Source organism: Typopeltis vanoorti, chromosome 24 (assembly GCF_054136105.1).
Source record: "Typopeltis vanoorti isolate ZY-2024b chromosome 24, IOZ_Tvanoo_1.0, whole genome shotgun sequence".
NCBI classification, from domain to species: Eukaryota; Metazoa; Arthropoda; class Arachnida; order Uropygi; family Thelyphonidae; genus Typopeltis; species Typopeltis vanoorti.
In genome coordinates this window covers 47,227,686-47,252,842 of record NC_143572.1, presented here as the reverse complement: position 1 = coordinate 47,252,842, position 25,157 = coordinate 47,227,686, and the positions used below count along the sequence as shown (strand labels likewise).

The window sequence follows — 25,157 nt, the reverse complement described above, 5'->3', positions numbered from 1 at the left end:
CATTGAAAATGTCAACTGTGTTGTGAATGGAGAACCTGTGGAACAAGTAAAACATTTCAGCTACTTAGGCACGATTTTTACTGAAGATGGTAAATTAAATATAGAAATAGACAACAGAATCAGTAAAGCTGGTATGGTGAGAAGTCAATTGAATAAATTCATATGGAATAAGTGAGAAATTAGTCGGAACACTAAATTAGCTGTATTCAAGACAGTGTTCAAACCAGTTTTAACTTATGGATCTGAGAGCTGGGTCAGAAGTAAAACACTTGACCAAAGACTAGAGACCGTAGATATGAGAGTCCTGAGAAAGATTAGAGGCATGAACAGATGGCATCAATGGCAATATCATATTAAAAATGAGGATATTAGGAAAGAACTTGACATTGTCTGCATCCAGGAATGCGTTAGCAGAGCTAATCTCAGGTGGTATGATCACCTAAACAGAATGGGCGAGGAAAGATTAGCAAAACAAGTGTTCTCTGCCAGGTTGGCAGGAAAACGACCCAGAGGAAGACCAAGATATAGGTGGATTGATACGGTACAAAGTGCCTTGAACGATAGAAATATAAGATCTGATAATGTTGGAGTCTTGACAAGTAACAGACTGATTTGGAGGAAAATTGTAGATAGGAAGTTAGTAATGATATAATTTTTTCATGTAGTACTATCATATCCTGTACACCCCTTGTGGGTACATGGCAGGAATTTGATGATGATGACATATCTAGTGAATGTTACACTCATGCAAGTGTATGCACCGACTACAGATGTAAGTGAAGATGAGATTGAAGAATTTTACAGTAGATAGGTTTATATATTGTAATCCAATATATAAACCTAGTATTGATAAAACAGATTTTCTCTTGATATTAGCTGATTGGAATGCAAACGTGGGAGAAAAAGAAGAATGAAACAGCACTTGAAAATTTGGTTTAGGACTGAGGAATAAAGCAGGAGAAAGGATGTTGGGTTTTGTTTCAAGAACAGCTTATTTATTGCAAATACTTGCTTTCAACAACATAAAAGAAGATTGCACACATGGACTTCATCTAATGGTGAATACAGAAATCAGATAGATCATATTGTTGCCAGAAGGTGGAGAAGTGCCATCCAAGCAGCAAAAACACTACCTGGTGCAGACTGTGAAAAGAGAATGAATTATTGATAGCTGAGGTTAAATTGAAATTGAGGGCTAAGAAGAAAAAAAATGACAATATCAGATTTGTGTTAAATCATAAATGAAGCATTTAAAGTAGAAGTCAGAAAGAAATTAGAAAGTTTGGAGAGGAAAGTAAAAAAAATTAGAACTGTGGCAAGAAACAAAATGCTTTCTTATGGAAAGAACAAGAGAATTTCAGAAGAGTAATGATCTGTTTTATTGATAATAAGAAACCTTTTGATTGTGTTGATCATAAACTGTGAATTGTAATGAGATCACTGGGAATACCCGAGCATCTGATTTCTTTTGATAAGAGAGTTGTATGACAACCAAGAAGCTTCAGTAAAAACAGTTTTACTTGAATCTTCTTGCCTGCTCTTGTCTCCCTCTAAAACAGAGTGGAAAAAGGTTTTCAGCTGAGTCGTATACTGTCATTCTCAGTAAATACATTCTGAGAATGTCTAACTTAGAGACGCAACAGAAAGAGGGAAAGTGAACGGAGTAACTTTAATATTCCCTTTAATTTGATACCTCACATTATATTTTAGACATTTGTACATAGAATTCAAAATTTATAAATGCTTGTTATTTAATAACAGTCAAATTATAATACTTCTGGATATATAACATTTTTTGTTTTATAAATTGTTATTTTTGTTTTTTGAATTGGTTTTGTGATATAATAGCATAGTATCCATGCTTCACAAAGGTGTTTGCAAAAGTAAATGAAAACTAATAAAGAAAAAGCATATATATTCTGAATAAAGCGAAGCATGTTTATTCAGAAACAACGATGAAGTGAAATTCGAAATATAACATTTGATGAAGAAATAAAAAAGAAAGGAGATTGTAGTGAAAAAAATAACGCGAAAAATACTTACGACCTTTTTTTTTTCTCTGCTTAAGGACCTCTTTGCAGACCACATTGGTGGTTTTCCCCAGGTGCTAGGATCACCAGGCTGCTGGGTAAGCTCACCACTTAGAAATGCCCATGTGAGAAGCAGTCCTCCTTGAACTGAATCCCTGCTACATTCAGTGACTGCCCCTGGGACTTGTTGATGGTCATAGCAAAGCAGCTTGAGGGGGAACTGCAGCCTCTTGAACCCAAAGGGGTACTCTGATGGTATACATGGTATGAGCACCATCCTTCAGTGGGGCAATAATTACCCAGTCACCTTCAATGCTGATGTTAAAACTTTTAATTTTTTTTTGTGAAAGAATTTTTCTGATTTACAGAATTAGCATGTGTTTATTAAATTATCTTTCATGCTTGTTTGGAGAGTTAAAGAGTAGAGGCATGGCATGCAATTTGGGATTGAAAGACTCACAAGCATGTTCTCCCACACAGAATCCAGTCTACCATCTGTCTGTCCACAGTCTCTCCCCCACCCCTCCATACACAGATATACTTGGACTATCCTACAGATGTTGTAAACACTAGCAAGCAGGATTATGTGTACTATTCTACAGCAAGTATAGTTCTCAGATGCAAATGATGTCTTAAACAATGATCTTTGTACCATCCTTCAGTGGGGCAAGGATAACCCAGTCAACTTCAATGCTGCCAAAATGCAGTCCTGCCTTTTCTCTCACAGAAGGAATCTCGGCTCACCTTCCTTCATCCCCAGTAATACACACATTACCAGACAAGATGAACTTTCTTTCTTTCCTTGGACTGACATTTACCTCCATCTTCTCCTGACTCAAACACATCACATCAATGGCTTCCTCAGTTTCTAAAAAAAAAAAAAAACCATGGCTTATTTTCCACTCAAGAAGCTATTTTACACCCACCCAGCTACTAACCCTATATAAATCCCAAATCTGCCCATCCTTAGAATACTGTTCACACATTTGGGGTGATGCACCCAAAACCTCCTTAAAACTTCTTGATGCTGTCCAGAGAAGAGCATGGCTCATAGGTTCACTTCAACCTCTATCTCACAATGTTTCAGCTCATGTCTCTTCTACAGTTACTCCCATGGTCACTGCTCCAGTGAATTGGTAAACATCATTCTTTCACTTGCTGTTAGGCCTGTTAAAACATGAGCAGTAGTTGTCCGATATCTCTTTACAGTACAACTACAACCTCATCGAACCTGATTCTCATTTATTCCATCTACCACTATTCTCTGGAACTGCCTTCTCCATGATACATTTTCCAACAATTTCAACCTACAGCTTTTTAAGAAGAATGTCAATAGGTTTCATCTTTCTCAATCCTTATCTGCACTTCACACGACACTGATGTTCTATAGGTTGTACCTCTCGTGTGGAATATATATATATATATATATATATATATATATATATATATATATATATATATATATATATATATATATATATATATATATGTTTCATTATTACTTTATTGCTGTTTCCTCAGAAGCCTCTGCAGTACAAGGGTGGTCTGAAAAGTTGTTTGCCTAACAATGAAAAAACGAATTTATAATTTCGAAATTATTTTTATTTTTCAACATAATCTCCCTTAAGACTAATACATGTATTCCAGCGATGCTCCAGCGCCATTATCCCATCCCTGTAGTGGTTCTCGGCAAGATCTGCAAAATACCCCTCTACGGCTACAATCATCTCTTCATTCGAAGAAAAACGCTGACCAGCGATGAAGAGTTTTAGTTTTGGGAAGAGATAGAAGTCAGAGGAACCCAAATCTAGAGAATAGGATGGATGTTTCAACAATTCATAGTGCAGATCCCTTAATTTTCCCATTGCCAAAACACCTTTTTGGGCAGGTGCATTGTCCTGATGAAAGATGATTTTTTTCTCACGAATTTTTTTGTCTAGTCTGGTTAAAAGATCGGAATAATATTCTCCGGTTATTGTTTTACTCTTTTCAGGATAATTAATAAACAAAATGCCTTTAGCATCCCAAAACACCGATGCCATGACCTTTCCTACTGATGGAACCGATTTTGTCTTCTTTGGCACTGAACAATCTGCTTCTGTCCACTGTTTTGACTGCTGTTTGGATTCTGGTGGTGTAATGGTGAATTCAAGTCTCATCCATGGTAATAAATCGATGCACAAAATCTGTTTTATTCTTGTTAAAACTCTCCAACCTCTGTTCAGAGATTTTCATGTGAGTGTGTTTTTGATCTGGTGTGAGCAAGCGCGGCATCCATCTTGCACTAAGCTTTTTCATTTGCAATTCTTCGTGCAAAATATATCCTACATATTCTTTTGAAATGCCTATAGTCTCAGCAATTTCATGCACTTTGACTCGCCGGTCATCCAATACCATATCATGCACTTGATCAATGATTTCGGGTGGTGTTGTTACACTTTTTGGACGTCCTTCACGTGGATTATCTTCAAGGCTGGTACAGCCACGTTTGAACTTGGCAGCCCATTTCTTAATTGTCAAAAACAAAAGAAAAGAGTGCCCATAAACTTTTATGAACTTGGAATGAATTTCTTTTGGCATTAAAGCTTCTTTTATAAAGAATTTTATCCATTTCAAGAGATACAGACAACACTTTTGCTTCAGACAGCTGTATAAAACAAACTACTTGATAGAATGACTTGCAATTTCACATGGATGCTTATGACAGATGTACCAACTTAGGAAAAAAAAAAATCTTGCTGATAGTGTTGCCATCTATGGTCGAGGCCGAGAACTTTTCAGACCACCCTCATATATTTGGCATGCCCTGGAATAGCGACTTTCAGGCTCCCAATAAGCAAGACAGTGGTGGAGTAAAAAACTAACATGAATAATAACCAACACATATGCTTTTCTGCACATTCTTGTTCCTTCTTTTTTTTTTTGTAGTAATTGAAATAGGGATTTCAACATCCTTTCAACTGGATATTGCATAATGATTTGCACCTTTATCCTTATAAGATACAGATAGTTCAAGAATTACTTAAATCTCACGATGCTGAATCATGCTTAGTACATGGAACAAGCATGTACTGTACGTGGTGTTTCAAAAGTTATAGCCTATTTTCTTTTGCTTATATTTTTCAACTAATGAAAATGCAATAATATTTCTTTTACTTTATAAAATTATGTTCAAAAAATTACATCCAACATATTGTGCCATCACTTCATCTGCAAATTTATGCTCTTTCTGTTTCATTGTTCACCATGATCAAACAAATTTTCTCCTGATAGATTGGCTATTTTGACTCACTGCAGTGTTATCAGCTTGTTAATGGAAACAGTTTCCTTCACACACACACAAAATAAAATAAATAAAGAAATAAAACAGGGTTTTCAATCAAGGGAATGTGCAAACCAACTGAGATCTCCATATTTTGAGATGAGATTTGTAAAACTCCTACTTGAAATGGTCATTTCTTGAAAGCAGTATGCATTCTTTATCAATCACAATTTACACTAGTAGATTTCCTTCATCTTTGAAAAAAATATATCTCAACTGTATTTCTAACCATCACTCCAAACCATGATTTTTTTTTTGTTGGTTCATTTGTTTATTGAGTGGGTTTTTCTGTACCCAGAACCTCAATTCTCTGATTACAGCCACTCAGCTCAAAATAAGCTTTTTCTATCATATTAAAAATATCTCCACATATTTTTAATAAAAAAATATTTTATTTTGAGCATCAAGATTTAAGAACCTGCAGCTGTAGATAAGGCATGATCCAGTATTGTGAGGTCTAATTAATTCTTGAACTATCTGTATCTTATAAGGATAAAGATGGAAATCATTATGCAATATCCAGTTGCAGATGTTGAGATTTCAATTTTTTTTTTATCTGAATCCTATCCATGAGATGTTGACAATTCATAGTACATCAGTATTAATACTGTGGGTGGGCTAAGGGTGCAATAATTGAGAAACTCAACTCTAAAGAAAGACCATACATGAAAATTTCCCCAAGCCACTTTTTGCCTTCAGTAAACAAGTGGTCTCATCCCAGATGATGATATTCATCTACCACCTAAGACATGTATGAAATATTTGTCTACAGACTTGCAGCCTGTTGGTTGGAGAGCTGATCCCACTTGGCTAACTAGGCTGGAAATATTTACAATATTGAGCAGAACATCTTATGGATGTTTCTAGAACTTCTACAGACTTATGTTCAATGCTTCCATGGTCTGAACTGTTCAGGGTCTCCTTTTTTTTTATGTTGGGCCTATAGTACATTAGCACTATGTATGGGAAGAGATTTGGGAAAGAAGGAACTTGTTCCATATGACATTTGAAGACCTGTGCATTGTATTCCTTTGAAACATATGGAAGGGGAGGCTGTCCACAGTACTGCAGCATAAGGAATGAAGGAGAAGGAAGAGAAATTTGTTCTTTGAGTATGGAGTTGGACTTTGAAGAGATGTTGGAACTGCACATTTCAATGGATTTCATATATAAAATAGAAGGGGAGAATTCTGGAATTATTGATGCTAGTTCTGATGAACATTTTCCATGGCAATATTTATAGAAGATGCATGCAGTAGATACTGAACACCTGTGAGAGGTTGGGATGAGTTGGTAAGAGACGAGTCATTAATCAGTTTGATTGCTCTCTTCTGTATTTTGTGGAACATTTTTAGGGAGCTCCTCCACAGATGTGTGAGCAGTACTCGATGTATGGGCAGATTTATGATTTGTACACAGTTATTGGCTATTCAGAAGTAAAGTAATGCCTTATTAACATCTGACCTCCATGGAGTGAGACTCATCATGTGGAGGTACACACTATCACACACAAAGCTCATTCAATCGTGCCTTAAACTGGTTCATTCGCAACACACTCAGGCAATGCATTCCACTCACCAACTCCTTTGCAAAGAATCTGCTCACACCCTCCTTATACAGTTTCCAGGGATGACCTCTTGTTATACATCCTTCTCCCATTCTATGAAAAATTTCTTCCATTTAAACCTGATAACAGCCCTGACTAACTTATGTCACAATCATATACCTCTTACTCCTATTTGAGGCTTTGCAATTAACATTCTTTCAATCTGTCCTCATACTCCTCATTACAAAGACCAATGACCACCTTTGTTAATCTTCTTTGGATCCTTTCTAACATATCCTTGTCACCATGAAAATCTGTTGATCAAATCTATGCACAATAATCCATATCAAGACCTTATAATGGAATCATAATCTCTTTATTTCTGCACATCAGTGTCCTCCATATCATTGCATTATTCAATGTGACAACTCCACAGTTTGTGCAATATGGTCCCTGAATTTCAAGTCCTTGTACACCATAACCACTCCCAGATCTGTCATCTCCTCTACCTCCTTTAAAGTCCCCCCCCCCCCCCAAGTATATATCTGCATCCCATCATTGCTTACCATATTTCAAAATCTTACACTTTACAACATTGAACTGACAGTTCCTCTTACCTGCTCATTCATATGAGGATGGTCTGAAAAGTTCTCAGCCTCGACCAGGGGTATACTGCAGTCTTATGGGAGATTATGTTGAAATATAAAAATAATTTTGAAATTATAAATTCGCTTTTTCATTGTTAAGCCAAGAACTTTTCAGACCACCCTCGTACAATATATTTGGGTCCTCCTCTAAGGCCATGACGTCTGCAAACAGCTGCATATCACCAGTTAAACCCATCTCAATATCTTTAATATACATATTGAACAACAATGACTCCAACACAGACTCCTACAGCACACATCTAGTGACCCTCCTCATTGGGAAGGAGGAATTGGACTTGAGCAAAAGAGAAATCCTAATTTTTTGTCTGCCAAGATGGCAATGGTTGTAATGTGTTTATGCCAAGAGATTCTTGATGTGAAGTTAAGGCTGGGAGAATATGGTTCTTTTTTGTGAGAAATAGGCAGAACTGTGTTTTGCAGCACTGAAATTGACAAGATTATCCAAGCCCCATCAAACAATGGTTTGGAGATCAGAATTTAGGCTTGCAGAAGTTGTTGTTCTGGTAGTTTGGTACCAGATTTGTCAAGTGAGAAGGAGGAATGTAATGTATTGTCATTGGCAAAAAACTGTATTGGATTAGTGATCAACTGGTGCAGGTTGTAATGTATAAAAGAAATAGGATGGGTGAAAGGACAGAACATTGTGGGACCCCAGCATTAGTTACATAGAAGATAGTGAACTATCCACCATCATGCACAATGTGCATCCGGTGAGAAAACTGACTACCCACTTGCAGAAGTCACAGGACAGGCCAAATGATGGGAGCTTACTTAATAGGCCTTGTGCCAAGACCTTGTCAAAAGCCTTGGAGATATCAAGTGCAACCACTTGGAATTCACCAAACTTTTCTGTGGTACTTATCCAGAAGTGGGTGACATAGGTGAACAGATTCCCCCGTTGAAAGGCATTGGTAGAATCCATACTGGAAGTCATTTATTATTTGAGTACTTTCACGTTAGCTTAGAAGTTCAATGATGATTCTCTTACTTTGGAAAGGACTGAGATAAGATAGAGATTGGGTGATCATTTGATAATAAGGATCTGTCACCTTTCTTGAGAGTAGAGTGGACACTGGCTAATTTCCAGGGTATACCATAGATGCTAGTGGAGTAAAGAGAGTATAAAGAGGCGACATAGAATAAGAATCTGTTGGGAGTCAAATCTTCAGGACTAGGGGGACTTTTTTTGGTAACTAGTTTGGGCTGGTTTTTCTGATCACTTTCTGGTGAAAGGTCAGATGAGTCATTGAGTGTTGGATGTTTGGAATAGTTAGGGGACATTTACTGAAATTATCTATGTAGACATTTGAGGAAAAGTATGATGCTGGGAAATTGGCTTTTCTGTGGGTGACTATTCAATAGACTCATCTGGGTGGGGTGGTGTTGGGCAAAAGTTATGACCAGCTGCTTTGGCGAGACCAAAATGCATTGCTACCATTTGGCACAATGCAAGTTTCCTGCTCTTGGCTCTTTGGAAATCAGTTTTTGATGCATTGATAATTTTCTTGCAGCTGTTTCAGGTTTTGGTGTAAGCAGGAGAAAGTGAAGTTCTTAATGTTAGCCAGTTGCAGTATGCTTGGTTCTTCATTTGTACAGCCTTGGTGCATCTTTTCGAGAATGAAGACCTACTTAGGAGATGGGAATTTAGCATGGAATGGAGAATATGTTTTCATTCTAGAAAGGATTACTTCAGTGATGCATTCAGTGTATATGCCTGGATCAGAAGCCTGAAAGCAATAATCCAACCAAGGGAGTGAGACCTAGAAATCTCAAAGGTCATCCTACTTATCATTCTTATGTCAGATGACTATTGGTTGAGACTGGCTCTGTGGGTATCACTTTGTGGGGGAAATGGTAAGTGTAAGGTTGTGGTCTGAATTACCTAAGGGAGATACAAGCTTCACAGAATATTTGGAGGGGTCACTAGTAAGGAAGAAGCCCAGAATGTTTGGAGAGTGATTGGGACTATCTGGTACTCTGGTGGGCATGTAAACAATTTGCATAAGGTCATTTTGATAGCAAATATCTCAGCATCTCTAGCTGCTTTGTCTGTGCATTTGGAAAAGGAAAGCCAATTAGTATTTTGAATGTTAAAATTACCAAGAAGATAACCTCGCTTCTAGGAAAGTTGGACTGAAGGACATTGACTTTCAATGAGAGGACGTCAAAGAGTTCAGAGTGGTTAGTGACATTGAGAGAGTGATATGAACAGCATATGAATTGGGCAGAGTGGGGCTGAGAGATTTTCAGCCAAAGTGGATCGTGATGGGGAATGCTAGAAGCTGAATGCTCTCTGGCATGGTATGTCAGAGTGAGCAATGCACATATGCCACCACTTTTGAGCCAAAAGGAGTCAGAGTGTGTATGTGTTTAGGGAAGTTGAAATGGATAGTGCTTGTTGAGGCTGAAATTTGTGTTTCTGTCAGAAAAAAAGCAGGTAGGGTTTTTACAGACTAGAGGTGGAAGTGAACACTGTTTAGGTTAGAGCTGAGACCACATATATTTGTAAGGTTAGGCTGGGCTCATATACACGATTGGAAAGAACTGACTTTGAGATCATTCACAGCCACCATGCCATTAGTTTTGATGCATTTGCCAGTGTGTGTGTCACAGGAAGGTCATCTCATCCTTTCTTTTGTTTGTAGGTCCAAAGTGGTGACTTCTTGTGATTTTCTGCATTCAAAACCAACTTTTTCTATTAATCTGGTGATGTCTTCCTTTGGCATATTGTCACTTTCAGTATGGAAGTTTAAGATAATGGCATTATTTTTTGTTTTCAGCCTTGGTCAAGTCATGCACCATCAACATAATGAGGCTATGAAGCTGGCTAGTATTGGCAATGGGTGAGTTTCTATTGAAGTGGTGATCATAGAACTATTCTAGCTTGGTTTTAGTTGATTTGATTTGGTAGAAGAAAGTTTTGTTGATAGCAGTCTCCTAGCTTTCAATGCGTTTTTCTAAGTTCCAAAGTCGTTTCACTGAAGGGAAGCATAGTGGGCAGAAGAAAAGCTACTTCAAATTCGAGAGATTTATATGCCAATTCATCAATTTTTATGCACTGAGCATGTGGCCATTGGCAACAACAAAAATTGCATAGAAGGCTTTTTTTTATGTCTGTGATGTCTAGTCTACAGATGCACCCCTTGATCGGATTTATCAGTGCTGGTTAGCTGCTCTGTGTTGGCGATGTTCTATACACTCTTTCATCATTGGATTTTGTTGCTGCCATCTTTGCTTTTTGTGATGAGCATTAGTGGGTGCTTGCATGTGGCTGATATTATATGAATAAAAAAAGACTGTTATAGGACACTTGAAGAGTACTTATGGATTTCTTCCTGATATTAATCCTTTTAAGGACTCTGCTGCAGTTTCACTTGGTGAAATTTAAGTAGGAAATCACTTTAAAATGATAAAAATGAGGAGCACATGTTTAGATCAACTTATTAAAAAGTGCCACCAAGAAGGAAGGATCTCTATATCCAATTAACATTTCATGTCCTTCTTGAGATCATCCATATTGCCTTCAAAATTCTCTTTGCATAGAAACAGTGATGATTTATTTGGGCATTCATCATGATGACTGCATGCCATTATTGTGGCATGTAGAACATCATTCTCAAATTATTTTCATTGATCTTTTACAATCCGTAAAAAAATTCCAAGAAATTAATTACAGCTATTTAAATATAATAATGACTTGAAACATCCAGCTTTATGTTATTTCTCTGCTGTTTCCTTGTCAGTAAAGACGTCACAGTGAAGGAAGAAAGGAACAAAACAATTTTCTGTGTAACTTCAAAGAGGTATGGTGTGCCTAAAACCACCAATAATGGCATTAATTTTAAACAATCATGTATCATAAGTAGTCAAATTTAGGATCTTCTATTGTAAATAGATCTTAGCAAGCTGAGTCATTGCAGATCTTCAATGACTCAGCTTGCTAAAATCTGAAAGAATAGAAAAATATCTATGCAAAAATCAGAATTGTCAGATCATTGGTCTTCTCTGTGGTTCTTTATGGCTTGGTTCTTGGGCACTGATTGAGGCAAGTAAGAAGTGGATTGATGCTTTTGAAATGTGGACCTGGAGAAGAATGCTTAGAGTTCTTTGGAACAAAGAAAAGAACCACCCAGAGCATGAGAGATCAGTTAAATCTTGAAATGAGTCTCTGCTGCAACGTGGTGGAGAGAAGAATCCTCAGATATTTTGGATACATCTCAAGAAAGAGGGGGGGGGAGAACATTGAAAAATTCTTGATGTAGAGCAAGATGCCAGGAGCTGCAGAAATAGGTAGGTTCCATGGGAGATAGCCGGATCAAATTTCTGCTCTTAGAAGACTAAGGTTGGAGAATACACTTAGTATTACAAAAGGCAGAGATAAATAGAGAAGATTAATACATCAGGTCACAAGCCCAACTATGGGAAGATTTACTAAGAGAGAAAAGTTCTGTTCATCATTCTTGATGACTTAATTCTACCATATTTTCAAATGTTAAGAAAAACCTTGACATCTCTTTTAGGGAGCTGGAACAGATTTTATTTTTGGAAAGTTTTCAGGGAACACACAGGTGAGAAACACTGATACAGAGACTTCAGTTTTAGCTATTTAGAACCATTTTTCTAAATGATTAAATTTGATGTAAGACTTTCATAAATATTCATGCTTCATTCATATTCATGAATGAAGAATTCAACCAATTCTTCATTCAAATATGAATGAAGAATTGGTTTCTTCATTCATGTTTGTAATTCAATACTAAATATATCTCCTTGGATTCTTCTTTCCCACCTCTCTCTGAATAATTAACAGACATAATATTACACACTAACCCTTAATGTTACAAAATCCCCTTTGTGTGCATGTGTGGGAGAGGAAAAGGGAGGCTTCATGTAATTTTTTTTCTGCTTTTAATTTTTTATTGTATTATTATAGATATCATCACTATGTCAATTTTGTGCTGTAGTAATGCTCTCTTCAGTTTATATAGATGACCTTTGGATCTGTTATACTTAATATTGTTGTATATACTTGTGCATCTATATCATCTTATATAATTATTTTGACAATTTTGGTTTAATGTCTTTATGATTAGAATGAAGATATATTATGTATATAAGTTAGCTTATTTTTTTCAGAAAGCAGGAGCATATTCTGTAATTTTCCTTGGATGGTCTATTGTAATTTACTGTTTCCAAGTTTTGTGGGAAAATGTACGGACCATTCTACTTAAATACAATACCTATTTGCTTGGATATATTGGTGTCAGTGCTGTTATCAGCTTCATAGTATGCTATTTGTGGGGTCCAGTAAAGAATCCTCGAACCTTAAATGTCATTCAGTGGGCAATGCAGGTATGTTTTTTTTTTTTCTAACTTTGAAAAGTTTATTTCATCATATTATGATAATTATATTTTAAGAAAAATACTTGTATAAGATAACATAGTATTCATAATAACATATTAATTTATTTATCATCTAGTTTGAAGACTATGCCATCTGCTTCATCAAAATTAGAATAACAAAATGCATTCAAGATGTTAAATATATGCAGGATTAACTAAATTTAATTAAAAGTTATTCGTGGGGAGAGAAGCCACTGAAGGTTATTTGGGTATCTGATTTGTTGATGGCAGATCCCATAAATGTGGAAATTATTTAACTGAAGAGAATTTCTTTAAAGTAGGTGAAACAGCAGCTGAATTAGTTAGGGAATGGATTCAGTATATGATAACTGTGCCAGGAAAAGTGAAAAATTGGAGACAATTCTCTTCATAGTTTGGATAAAAATATATGACTTAAAATGGTGAATGAGTCAGATGAAAAAGAAAAAAGAAAAAAAAAAAGATTTTAATAAGTTCCCTTGCATGACTGTAAGTTATACACAGATTCTGCTTTAGGCACTGGCCTCAGGTTTCTGTGACAGTTCCTTGATAAGAGAGGTAGGTAAGATTTTACATAGACTAAATCATTAGAATTTTACAATATGTTTGCATGGAGTTGGAATAAGTGATGTAATTAAAGCTATCTTAAAGAAAATGATATTCTGAGATTTCTACACTCTAGAATTAATTTGTACCCTACTATTCATATTTGTCTGACTACCTTTTAACATGGAAGTAACCTGTATTCAACTCATTCCAAAAAAAAGGGACAATAAATCAGCTGTCAAGCTATTCTCCCATTGACCCTCATCTTGTTCTCTCAAAAACTAATGTAAGAGGTCATTAACAACTAACTTCATACTGGCAACCCCACTAATTAATTAGTGATCCAGTAGGAATTCTGCACTTCTCAGTCTACAGCATATCTGCTATCAGTACACAATTCAAGGAAACGTTTGGAGAAACTTGTGCAGTTACTCTTGACATTTTTTTCAGGATATTTGATCAGACATGACAGAGGCCTTCTTACCAAACCACTATCCTATAATCTGCCTTCTACTTTTGTAATTAGATCACCAGTTTAGTTTCCTCTAGTCCAGCCTTTCTCATCAAAGTGTGGTTTGCAGCCTGCTAGTGGGTCATGCGGTGTTCCTGGTGGGCTGTGAGAGAAGTTATTAGGAAATATGTATTTTTAGCTTAGTTTGAAAATTATCATGTATAGTTTAGAATAGGATATATTAAAAATCCTATTAATTAAAAACGATTTTACATAATTCATTTAATTTCAATATAATAATGTGCATAACATTTTGCCACATGCTATATATTTCAAATTCTGGTAGTAAAATATGACCTATTGGTAATAGGTTGGTGGGGGGGGGGGGGTATGAGGGCCTAGTGGCTACTGAGTTATGTATTCTATCAAGTTGGCTGTGACCATAATAAGTTGGAGGAACGCTGCTGTAGTCATTTATTAGTCAAATGATCAGAGGAATAAACATCTACCATATGTCATACAGATGATTTCCTCCCTTCAAATTTCCATATATGTAAATAACATACTCTTACTAACCTCAAATGTTTTCCATATCCTACCCATCCTATCCTTTCAATAGTTTTTCATCGGCTATGGTAGATATTGAACCTTACAGCACTCAGTTATCCACCAAAGTTTTAAGATCCTTTATTAACCTCTCTACCGGCCGTGGTGGATGAGCCCAAATTGCACTTGTTATCAATATTATTCAATAGGTGCTTCAGAATCGTATCCAGATTTTGCTGAACATCGATAGACCTCATGGCTGGTTGGGGTGTTAATGAAGGATCCTAAACACAGATATCCTTGTCATTATCTATTGAGCAGTATAGCCTAGTAAATTGAATGCTATAAACACCATCTTATTTCTCATAAAAAGGCTCTAATTTCACTTTCTCTTACCTTTTGATAATATTCAGATCTCAAGGCAAGATAAGCTTTCTCTTCGTGAGTAATTGACTTACTCCTCTAGCCTTTACTGACACATACTCGTATGTCACATCCATATCATTCAAAAGACTTGATGTCTTTTTCTGCTCAAGAAATTGTATCTTTCCTCTACAACTAGATGTTTCATAGTTAGCAATACATTGAAAATATCCATTCACTCTTAGGATGTTCTCACATTCAGGGTGATGCATGAAAATCCTCCCTATGCATAATTCTATCTAGAAGAAGGTATCCCAGTTAATAAATTCTCTCTCACACACTCAGATACAGGCTCATTTCATCCCCTTTCTCAAAGACATTTATTGCTGTCTTATGCTTTCTCTGTAGATATTTTCGCAAATACTGTTCTGCTGAACTGGCCATTTCCTTCCTCTATCCATAAAAGATGAACAATTGATGGTTTAATATACCAAGAATATAATTAAAGATGCCAAGAAATTTATAATATAACCAAGTGGACAAACTTTCAACATCCAACTGTTCAAGAAACACATTCAACAAGTTCCTTATTTTCTCTGTAACCAGTGCTCAGAAAAAGTGCTGTTTTCAGTTACTTACTTTATTCAAGCTGGAGTGATACTTGCATATAAAGTGTCTAAAGACATCTTCCAAATGGTCTTCTGCACTTAATTTACCCACGTTTTCACTTGGATTTTCAGCTTTATTATATGTGGCCATCGTTCCAATATTACTCAGTGTAGATGCTGATAAATGATAGTCTATACCGAACTTGTTGTTATTATGCCTGAGGCCATTTTTGACTGGCAAAACAGCTGTCAGCATTGACAATTCCATCTCGTTTCTTATTTTAGTTTTAACTACATTCATGGAACTAAAAATTCATTCAATTTCTGCATTAGAATTTGGCAGTATTAATAAATTTATTGCACACTGAGCAATTTCTTTAAATGGATTCATTCCAGGTGCATCTTTGTATTATGTACTTCAGTCCAGAATAGCTCAGTGTTTTCCACATTTGTCCATTTATTTAAGTGGATAGTATTGTACATCTTTTTCTGATCAAGATATTGATCAGAAAAAGATGTTTTCAGCATTATTTCTAAGATGAGAGTAACAGGTTGTTTTATATGTTTCAAGGTATTGTCAACAGAAAAAGAAGAGATCATTCTTAAAATATTCAAGTTTTCAGGCAACCTTTGCTTAAACTGTTTGAAGAGACCAAGAAGAAACCGTCTTGCTCTATTTCTAAGGTTTTGCTCATCATTTTGTGTTGTTTTTTTTTGTATCATCAACTCTGAAATTTTTCTTTCAAATCTGTAACCAAGATATGGGTTAGGATCCAATAATCATCAATCTCTGACTGTAGAGGATCGACTGTGGATGATGGTAGCACTAACATATTAGCAATAGAGCGAATCAAACAAGAAAGGTCTTCAAATAATCTCGTCTTATCCATACTGTTAGATTCGAAAATTGTGTTAACTTGTTGAACTTGAAGTAGAACAGGATGCAAAAATAAAAGGTACAACAGATTCCTTTTGTGTTTGTACATCTCCCACAAAATTTGAGCTTTGTAACATTTCTCAGTCACACTCACAACTTCAAAGTGAGCTTTTAATTCCAACCATTGGCTGAGAATTCTGATTACTGCAGATTCAATGGAGAGCCACCTCGTTGCACAGTTGCTTGCAATTTTCAGAAGAATTTTCGTTGATAGTTTGATACAGCTCGTTGTATGCTGCTTGTCTTGTAGAAGAATGTGAAAACCACTTATACATTTCAGCAACTAAAAAAGTCTAATTGACACCAACCATAACACTGGTGTTGTCTGTACCAATTGCAATGAGATTTTTTATGTCCAGTTTCTTGGTCAAGAGCTTTTTTTTTTTTTTTTAGTGCAGCCACAATACCACTAGCATCACACTTTTCTAGAACTGCCATGCTCAGAAATGTATGCATAATTTTGTTGAATTTCTTGCTAAAATAAAGGATGGTTATTCCTAAAATCTTATTCATTGTGATATTGTTCGATTCATCTATTATCAAGCTGAAATTTTCATCTCCAATATCTGCAGTTAGATCTTCAAAATGCTCACTTAGAATAATCTTTAGTTGCAGAGCACTTGGTTCAGTGCATTTTTACCTTTGGCATAATTTGACTGTCTGGGATGATATTTTTGCCAAGATCTACTAGATGATCGCAACTGTTGAATGATGAGTGACAACAAAGAAATAATGCTAAGCTGCCTTCAAAGTTCGCTGTCTCATCAGACTTCTTCACAAGTATATTTGTAATAGGAACAGCCTTATATAGAACTGCAGCAAGATGTTTCTTAGTTTTAATGTAAGCAAATAAAGTTTGTGTCTGAAGTATCTTCTGGACTGAGGCAACTTGTGGTAAAGGTGGACCAAGCTCTCATCACTCCTTGTCTTAGTGTCTCCCATAATTAGGGCCGGTCCGGAAGTATCTGATGCCCCTAGGCAAAGAAAATTTAGGTTCCCCTATACATTCTCTCTATATATATATTTTGCCATACTCACACAAGCACACGTACACCTACACATGTGGATATTTATAAAAATAATATCATTATGAACATTTAAAAAATTTATTAATCGAAACCAATACATTTGTATACATATATGATTGCTCCTAATATCTGTGTAGCAAGAAAATTATTACATCTTAAATACAAAAATTATGAAAAAGTAATCTTTTGGGCTTTTGCTTTGGCAAAGTTTTGAATTAATTCATCTATATTGATTGTAGATGCAATTTCATGCTCTATAGATATTATTGCTAGAAGTGTAAGTTTTCGTAAGTTTTAATTTCGAGAAACTCCTTTCTGAACTTGCTACCGATACTGGCAATGTCGAAAAAATTCTCAGAGCAATAAACACACTTGGAATACTATTTTCCTAAATTATTTTTGCATATGTATGACAGGACATCTAATGAGGAAGTATTTTCACCTTGCTATTATTTGTAATTCACTACATAAATCTGTTCCATCAATATCTCTAGAATTATCATGTGTTAAATAATTTTCCAATATCAAACATTTTTTAAGCAGTTCTGCTGAAGTAATTTTTTGAAATTCATATATATTTAAAAGAAAACCAAACTTTTCATTAATTGGTGACATGTGCTTGAGGGGGTGCTTAAGGATCAAAGCTGTATAACTGAGAGGAGACCTCCATATAGCCTTTAAAGGAATGCGGAGAACTGACCAGGGCTTCTGACCTAATGTCCAATCCTCACCTTCTCGTGGTGCACCCTGTTGGGTATCTACATCGATACTGAACGAACGAGGATGGACTGGCAATTTAGGATTTAGCCGACCAAATTGTATTCTTATTGGTTAAACTAAAATAGAAAATGATGGTACAACATGACAAAATTTCATGCCGGCTGGGGCGTCGCCCGGTTAAACAAGGCCCCCGTTGTTTTCGCCAGGGAACCAGGGCAAACAGCAAAAAGTCAACTACTGGAACAAATCTGAAAACACATCCCAACTCAACATCACCAGAGTTAAAGATCGGTACTATCAACATAAAAAGCCTGAATGGCAAAGAAATGGAGCTAGCTGAGGAATTAGATAAGAACCAGATCGACATAATAGGGGTGACTGAAACAAAAATGACCAAAACTGGTGAGATCTTTCTGAGCAATAAATACAAAATGTTATATTCAGGCAATGATAATCAAGGTAAAGAAGGAGTAGTCATTGTATTCAACACAAAATACGAGGCTAATCTTCTTGAATGGCAGTCAGTCTCAAGTAGAGTAATGTGGGCAAATATGAGAATGGGGAACTGGACAACAAGACTTATTTGTGCCTATGGTCCCACAGAAGGTTCTACTAAGGTAGAAGTTGAAGAATTTTTTGAGGCTTTAGAAAAAGCAACTGACACAATGAAAAAGGAAAAGTTGGTCCTTGTTGGGGATCTAAATAGCAGAGTAGGAAATGACTGTGAGACATACAAAAATATTTTGGGAAAATTTGGAGAAAAGAGCAAGGCTAATAATAATGGCAAATATCTGTTGGATTGGATTTCTGCTCAGGACATGGACTAGTTATTACTAACACCATGTTCCAACATAAAAAAAATGTGCACAAATTCACATGGAGAGAAGAGGCAAGGAATAAGAAAAGTCTCGTTGACTATGTTATTGTTAATAGTGATGTTTTCTCCCTGGTGCAGGACACCAGAGTGTACAGAGGATTTGAAATTGGAAGTGATCACTATTTAGTCTTGAGCAGGATAAAATTGAATTTCATATTGAAAAGAATAACATGTACGAAAGTTTTAAAGCAAATAAAAGTTGAGCAGCTCTCAGATGTGAACTGTAGACTAAAATACACAAAGATTATTGAATCAAAAATGAAAGAGTTTGAGAACAGGAATCAACCCTAGGAGATTCAGTGGCAAGCCTTGAAGAAAGTCCTGATTGATTCAGCTAGAGAGCCATCTCGTGAAGTTGTCTGCAAGGATAAAAAAATTAGAACTCCATGGTGGATACAGGAAGTTAAAGAGGCAATGAATGAAAAGAAGAAAGCATATCCAAAGTTCCTGGCAAATAAGTTAGCTTGTGCTCTTAGAGAATACAGAGACAAATGCAAGAATGCTAAACACTGTGTAAAACTAGCTACACAAAAGTCATGGGAGGACTTTGGCAAGAATATAGAAAATAAATATCAAGAAGGTGGCAAAATATTCTAGAGGTTGTTGAAGAAGATTAGGAATGGAGGAAAGAGTGCTGTAAAAGGAGTTAGAGATGATAAAGGTGACATGAAAACAAGAGAAAAAGATATCCTTGAAGTATGGAGTAATTACTCTGAAAAACTGCTAAATGAAACAAGCAGTGATGACAGCACAGTGGTAAAAAACACTGACCAGGCATACAGTTGGGAATACATATACTTGAAATGTGGAAAGGCAGCAGGAGTAGATGATATTCGACCAGACATGCTGAAGTATGGTGGTATAAAAGTCTTACAGTGGCTGCACTGCATAGTTCAGAAAGCCTGGACAGAGGGACGAATTCCCGATGATTGGAGTAGAGCTCTCATAGTACCCATATATAAAAAGGGAAATAAAACTGAATGTGAGAATTACAGAGGTATTTCTCTACTGAGTGTTCCTGGCAAGATCTATGCAAGTATACTTAAGAAACGGTTGAGAAGAATTGTGGAAGAACAAGCTGGATTGAGGCCAAATAGAGGCTGTTAGGATCAGATCTTCACTTTACGACAAATAGTCGTGAAAGCATGGAATATAACAGAGATCTGTATTTAATTTTTGTCGATTTGGAAAAGGCATATGACAAGGTGCCAAGAGAGAAGCTATTCAATACGCTACAGTTATATGGTTTCAGTGGGGCATTATATCAAGCAATGCTTAGTCTTTATTTGAGTTGTAAGTCAGCAGTTAGAATTGAAGGAAGTACAGGAAGATGGTTTAATGTTAAATCTGGTGTGAGACAAGGATGTACATTATCCTCTCTGTTATTCATTATCTATATGGATCACATTATGAAGGAAGGTGGTATTAAACATGATATCAAAATTGGAGATGTTAATGTCAGCTCTTTGCTTTATGTGGATGATGTTATACTTCTAAATAAATCAGCTACAAATCTGCAGGATTCTCTGACTAAATTGAATAACTGTTGTAATAGATATGGTATGAAGGTCAGCAATAAAAAGACAAAGATAATGAAAATAGGTAGAATCGTTGAAAATATCAACTGTGTTGTGAATGCAGAACCTGTGGAACAAGTAAAACATTTCAGCTACTTAGGCACAATTTTCAGTGAAGATGGTAAATTAAATATGGAAATAAACAACAGAATCAACAAAGCTGGTATGGTAGGAAGTCAATTGAATAAATTCATGCGGAATAAGAGAGAAATTAGTCGGAGCACTAAATTAGCTGTATATACAAGACAGTGTTCAAACCAATTTTAACTTATGGATCTGAGAGCTGGGTCAGAAGTAAAACACTTGACCAAAGACTAGAGACCGCAGATATGAGAGTCCTGAGAAAGATTAGAGGCATGAACAGCATCAATGGCAATATCATATTAAAAACGAGGATATTAAGAAAGAACTTGACATTGTCAGCATCCAGGAATGCATTAGCAGAGCTAATCTCAGGTGGTATGGTCACTTAAACAGAATGGGCAAAGAAAGATTTGCAAAACAAGTGTTCTCTTCCAGGTTGGCAGCAAAACGACCCAGAGGAAGACCAAGATATGGGTGGATTGATACGGTACAAAGTGCCTTAGACGATAGAAATATAAGATCTGATAATGTCTTGACAAGTAACAGACTGATTTGGAGGAAAATTGTAGATAGGAAGTTAGTGATGATGTAATTTTTTTCATGTAGTACTATCATATCCTGTACACCCCTTGAGGGTACATGGCAGGAATTGGATGATGTGCTTGAATTTTTGAATTTTTCATCAACATATGCAATTGCAGTATCAATAATTGAAAAATATAAATACCACCTTATCCTGTAAACGGATTGAGGTCCGATAATCAATGGACCCTCGACACCGCATGGTAAAAGAGGGTATAAAGAAGATGATGATGATGAGAAATCTACCTTAAATTTTTGTTTAAAATCTATTTTGAATTCATCCTCTGCTTCATACCCAAATTGTTTCTTTTTTTTTTTTAGTTTTTTGTTATTAATCAAGATTTTACTTATTTTTTTCGAAGGTTGTAATTTTTCCCCGAACTATGTAGCAAAATTTGGTGCCCCGAAGTATTAATGCTCCTTGGCGATTGCCTAGGTTCGCCTAATGATAAAACTGGTCTTGCCCATAGTACAAAGCACATCTCCTTGCAGACATGTATAATGCTATGCATTAAGGGAAGGGTTTACCCAGACCAGTTTCGACCTTTATTGAGGTCTCGTCAGTGGAAGCCAGGCCCAGAGGTGGTGATGCTAAGGTGGAAGCAATGGAGAAGTCATATTTACCTACTTCTGGTTCCAGTTGAGACGCCTTTTGGCAACTCGTATAGCTAAATATGACTTCTCCATTGCTTCCACCTTAGTATCACCACCTCTGGGCCTGGCTTCCACTGACGAGACCTCAATAAAGGTCAAAACCAGTCTGGCTAGTGGCGCTTTGCATTATGGGAGATACTAAGACAAGGAGTGATGAGAGCTTCGTTCACGAGTTGCCTCAGTCCTGAAGATACTTTCAGGTGCAAACTTTGTTTGCACACACTTGGATAAAGGATTAAACTAAATTTATTATAGTCTAACCAAGTGGGGGAAAACTTCCAACATCTTTCTCTAAATCCAAAGTAATTTTTTTCCATATGAAGAATTCTGATTAAGAAGAATGAGTAAAAAAGTTCAGTGTTTTGGTGATCTGAAGCAGTTTTGTTGTTGATAGTGATAATTATTCCTCTGTGGATTTGTTAGTGAATAAAGAAAACACCCAAACTTATTAGTATGTAATCTCAACTTCTGAGATGATTTAGGTGACAGGCATTACTTTTCAACCTACCTGTATTATGTTTATCATCTCATTATTAAAAATAATAAAACAAAGAGAGAATAGTGTTTTAATTAAAACAATGAATATTATTGATGTTAAATTTCTCTTTTTATTTGTTGATTAAATACTGATTTTTAATATTTTTCTCCCCTAGGCTCTCTCCTTAGTTTTAATATTTTTTAGTTCAGAATATCATGAAGTATCTACAGCTTTTATAATTCTCCTTGTTACTATTTATTCAATTCCAGATCGCTGGATTGCAAAATCAAGATCAGTATGGTAAGATGTTATTTTTTACAGTGGTTGTTTTTAAAATTGATTTCATTTTGTTTTAAAGTAATCTAACCGGTTTTACTTAGCACAGGCTTATTGTGGTGTTTTCATTCAGAGGCCAGTAGGTGATTAAATAATTTTGTAATCAACAAGTTGTGGAAAATTTCACTGATGTTTGATGATTTTACAAGTCTTTAAGATGGACACTTAAAGACTTGCAAAACTTTACTAGTGTCCTGGACACTCTTCCAGGACACTAGTAAATGGTTTTTATCATCCCACCACACTGTTCTTCAGAGACTTGAAATAGCTTAAAAAAAATGTTTGATCTCTCTCGTATAGAGCAGGGTTTCTGAATAACTTAAGCCCACCCATTGTAATTGCCAAAAATAAAAGCATCTATGCTATTTATCCTAATATCCAAAACAGACCAGTTTCTTCAATATGAAGTAATTCACTGTTTGGCCATCATAAGATTTTTGTGATATGCACCTAATCCTGCTTCCATCCTTCTCTCTTCCTTTACACACACACACACACACAAAAAAAAAAAAGACTTAAATTTCTGATAGTAAAACACTGTCATTTGTAATGATCTCCTGTATAAAAAGTCGTGATGCAGAAATTTCAATGAACTTAAAGATTCCTTCTTTTTAAAATCAATTAATTTTTAAGATATTATTGAATCAGTGTGATGCAATAATAATAATAAACTAGCATATCCATTTTTTTTAAATATATTTATCACTTCAGTTGGTTAGTGATTTTGATATAAATGCAGTTTGCGTTTAACAGAGTTATGATCTAGTTACTTTCAGATGTGTTTATTAGTTGCAGAGATTGCTAGAAATCTATTTCCCAGGTAGTTTCTTTTTTTAAATACTTCAAAAAAGTATTTAAAAGTCTTTAGAAAGCAGTAAATTTTTATAAATATGTAGAGACAGAATTTTTGTCATATTGTGGGAGTGTCACAAATTCCATCCTGTGTTGGCTGGATGGATGATTCATGCTTTGCAACCACATTTTGATTATCATATCAGTGGAAAAATTATGTAAGCTGAGAAATACTTCACAATTTGTCTCTTTCCTTCTGCTTCCTTCAGATTGCAGTGAATAATTCATTCTGCTTCCTGCAGAAAGTAATATTGAGACTCATCAGAGGCACAATGTTTACCTTTCTCTCATATCACATTAAGTTATGAATATAGGAAGCTGCATATGAAATCTGGTCTGGCTCTAGCTATTCAAGATAAATTCTCTTTCAAATACAGAGATATATTGCTTTAAAAAAAAGTAGCAGATATCTACAGTCATACTTATTTATTCTAATATCATCATCAAATTCTCGATATATACCCTCAGGGTTCAGGATATTATGGCACTGCTGCATGATTAAGTTTACATTATTATTAACTTTCTGTCAACAGTTTTCCTAATAGTCTGTTTTTTGTGAGAACTCCATTATCATATCTTTTTATTTTTGTCTTCCAGGACACTAGTAATTGCATTCATCTGCCTGGATTTGGCATAGTGTTGTTTAAGAAAATTGACAACATATACTAGATAATAACTAAAAATATTTAATTATTACTTCCGTATTTCGCTGAAGTTAAATTGGCATCTTCAGGGATTAATACACTGGTATTAAACATGTGCACACAGGCACACCTCAGTAACAAATATGGAACAGGAGAGATACAGGATGACCTGAAGTCCTATAATTTTACCACCTATTGGCTTTGGTTGGGAGTTCTTGGCTGTTGAACTGATGGTCTACCAATGAGGATTTCCCATATGAGAGGTAGTTTTTGATACAACCATGTTTGTTTAGGTTGGGATAGTTAGTAACAGCTGTAGCAGATTAAAGGAAAAGCATCTTGAATTTAAACTTGCTCAGTGGAGTAAGGTGTTTTTTTTTTTTCTAATCCTGTCCTGGTATCCTGGACATGGTCTGCTAATCCTCAGTAGCCATAGTGGTGGAAACAGATGTAATCCTGGTGCTCTGATATACAGATATTAGCTGTCCTACCTGTTTGGCCAAAGTGTGAATGGTTGCAGCTGCAGGTACCTGATACACTGTGGGTAAATCTAGAGGTTGTAGCTGCTCTTTGGGGGAGCAGATAATGGTTGCTAGCTTCTGTGTGATTTATAAGTGGTCACAAGATTGATTATGTGCTTTTTTTTTTTTATCTTGGCCATTTACTGAACTGCCACTAATATAAGGGATGGTGATGGATTTGCTGTAATCTCTGTTTGGAAGAGGGGAGGATATGGGGTACATTGTGTTAAAATTCTTTTTATCTGGTGGGAGGTGTAGCCATTGGCCAAAAAGGTGTTTATTATGTGAGTGAGTTCTGTGTTGAATGTGATGTTATCTGAGAAAATCAGTTTTTTCTAGTGATTCTAGGTTTTTCTAGTTCCAAATTGTTGAGGGGGGAGGGAAGTGATGTGACTGTTTGGTGGG

At 35.8% G+C, this 25,157-nt stretch overlaps 1 protein-coding gene across 1 annotated transcript in view; it reads left to right on the top strand.

Moving 5' to 3' along the window:
- Nemp (Nuclear envelope integral membrane protein) overlaps window positions 1–25,157 on the top strand; it is a 171,365-nt gene that overhangs the window by 139,850 nt on the left and 6,358 nt on the right. Inside the window, exons 6-7 of the mRNA XM_090413828.1 lie at window positions 12,703–12,918; window positions 22,575–22,699. Coding sequence (XP_090269954.1) covers window positions 12,703–12,918; window positions 22,575–22,699 — 341 coding nt within the window. The remainder of the gene's footprint in view (window positions 1–12,702; window positions 12,919–22,574; window positions 22,700–25,157) is intronic.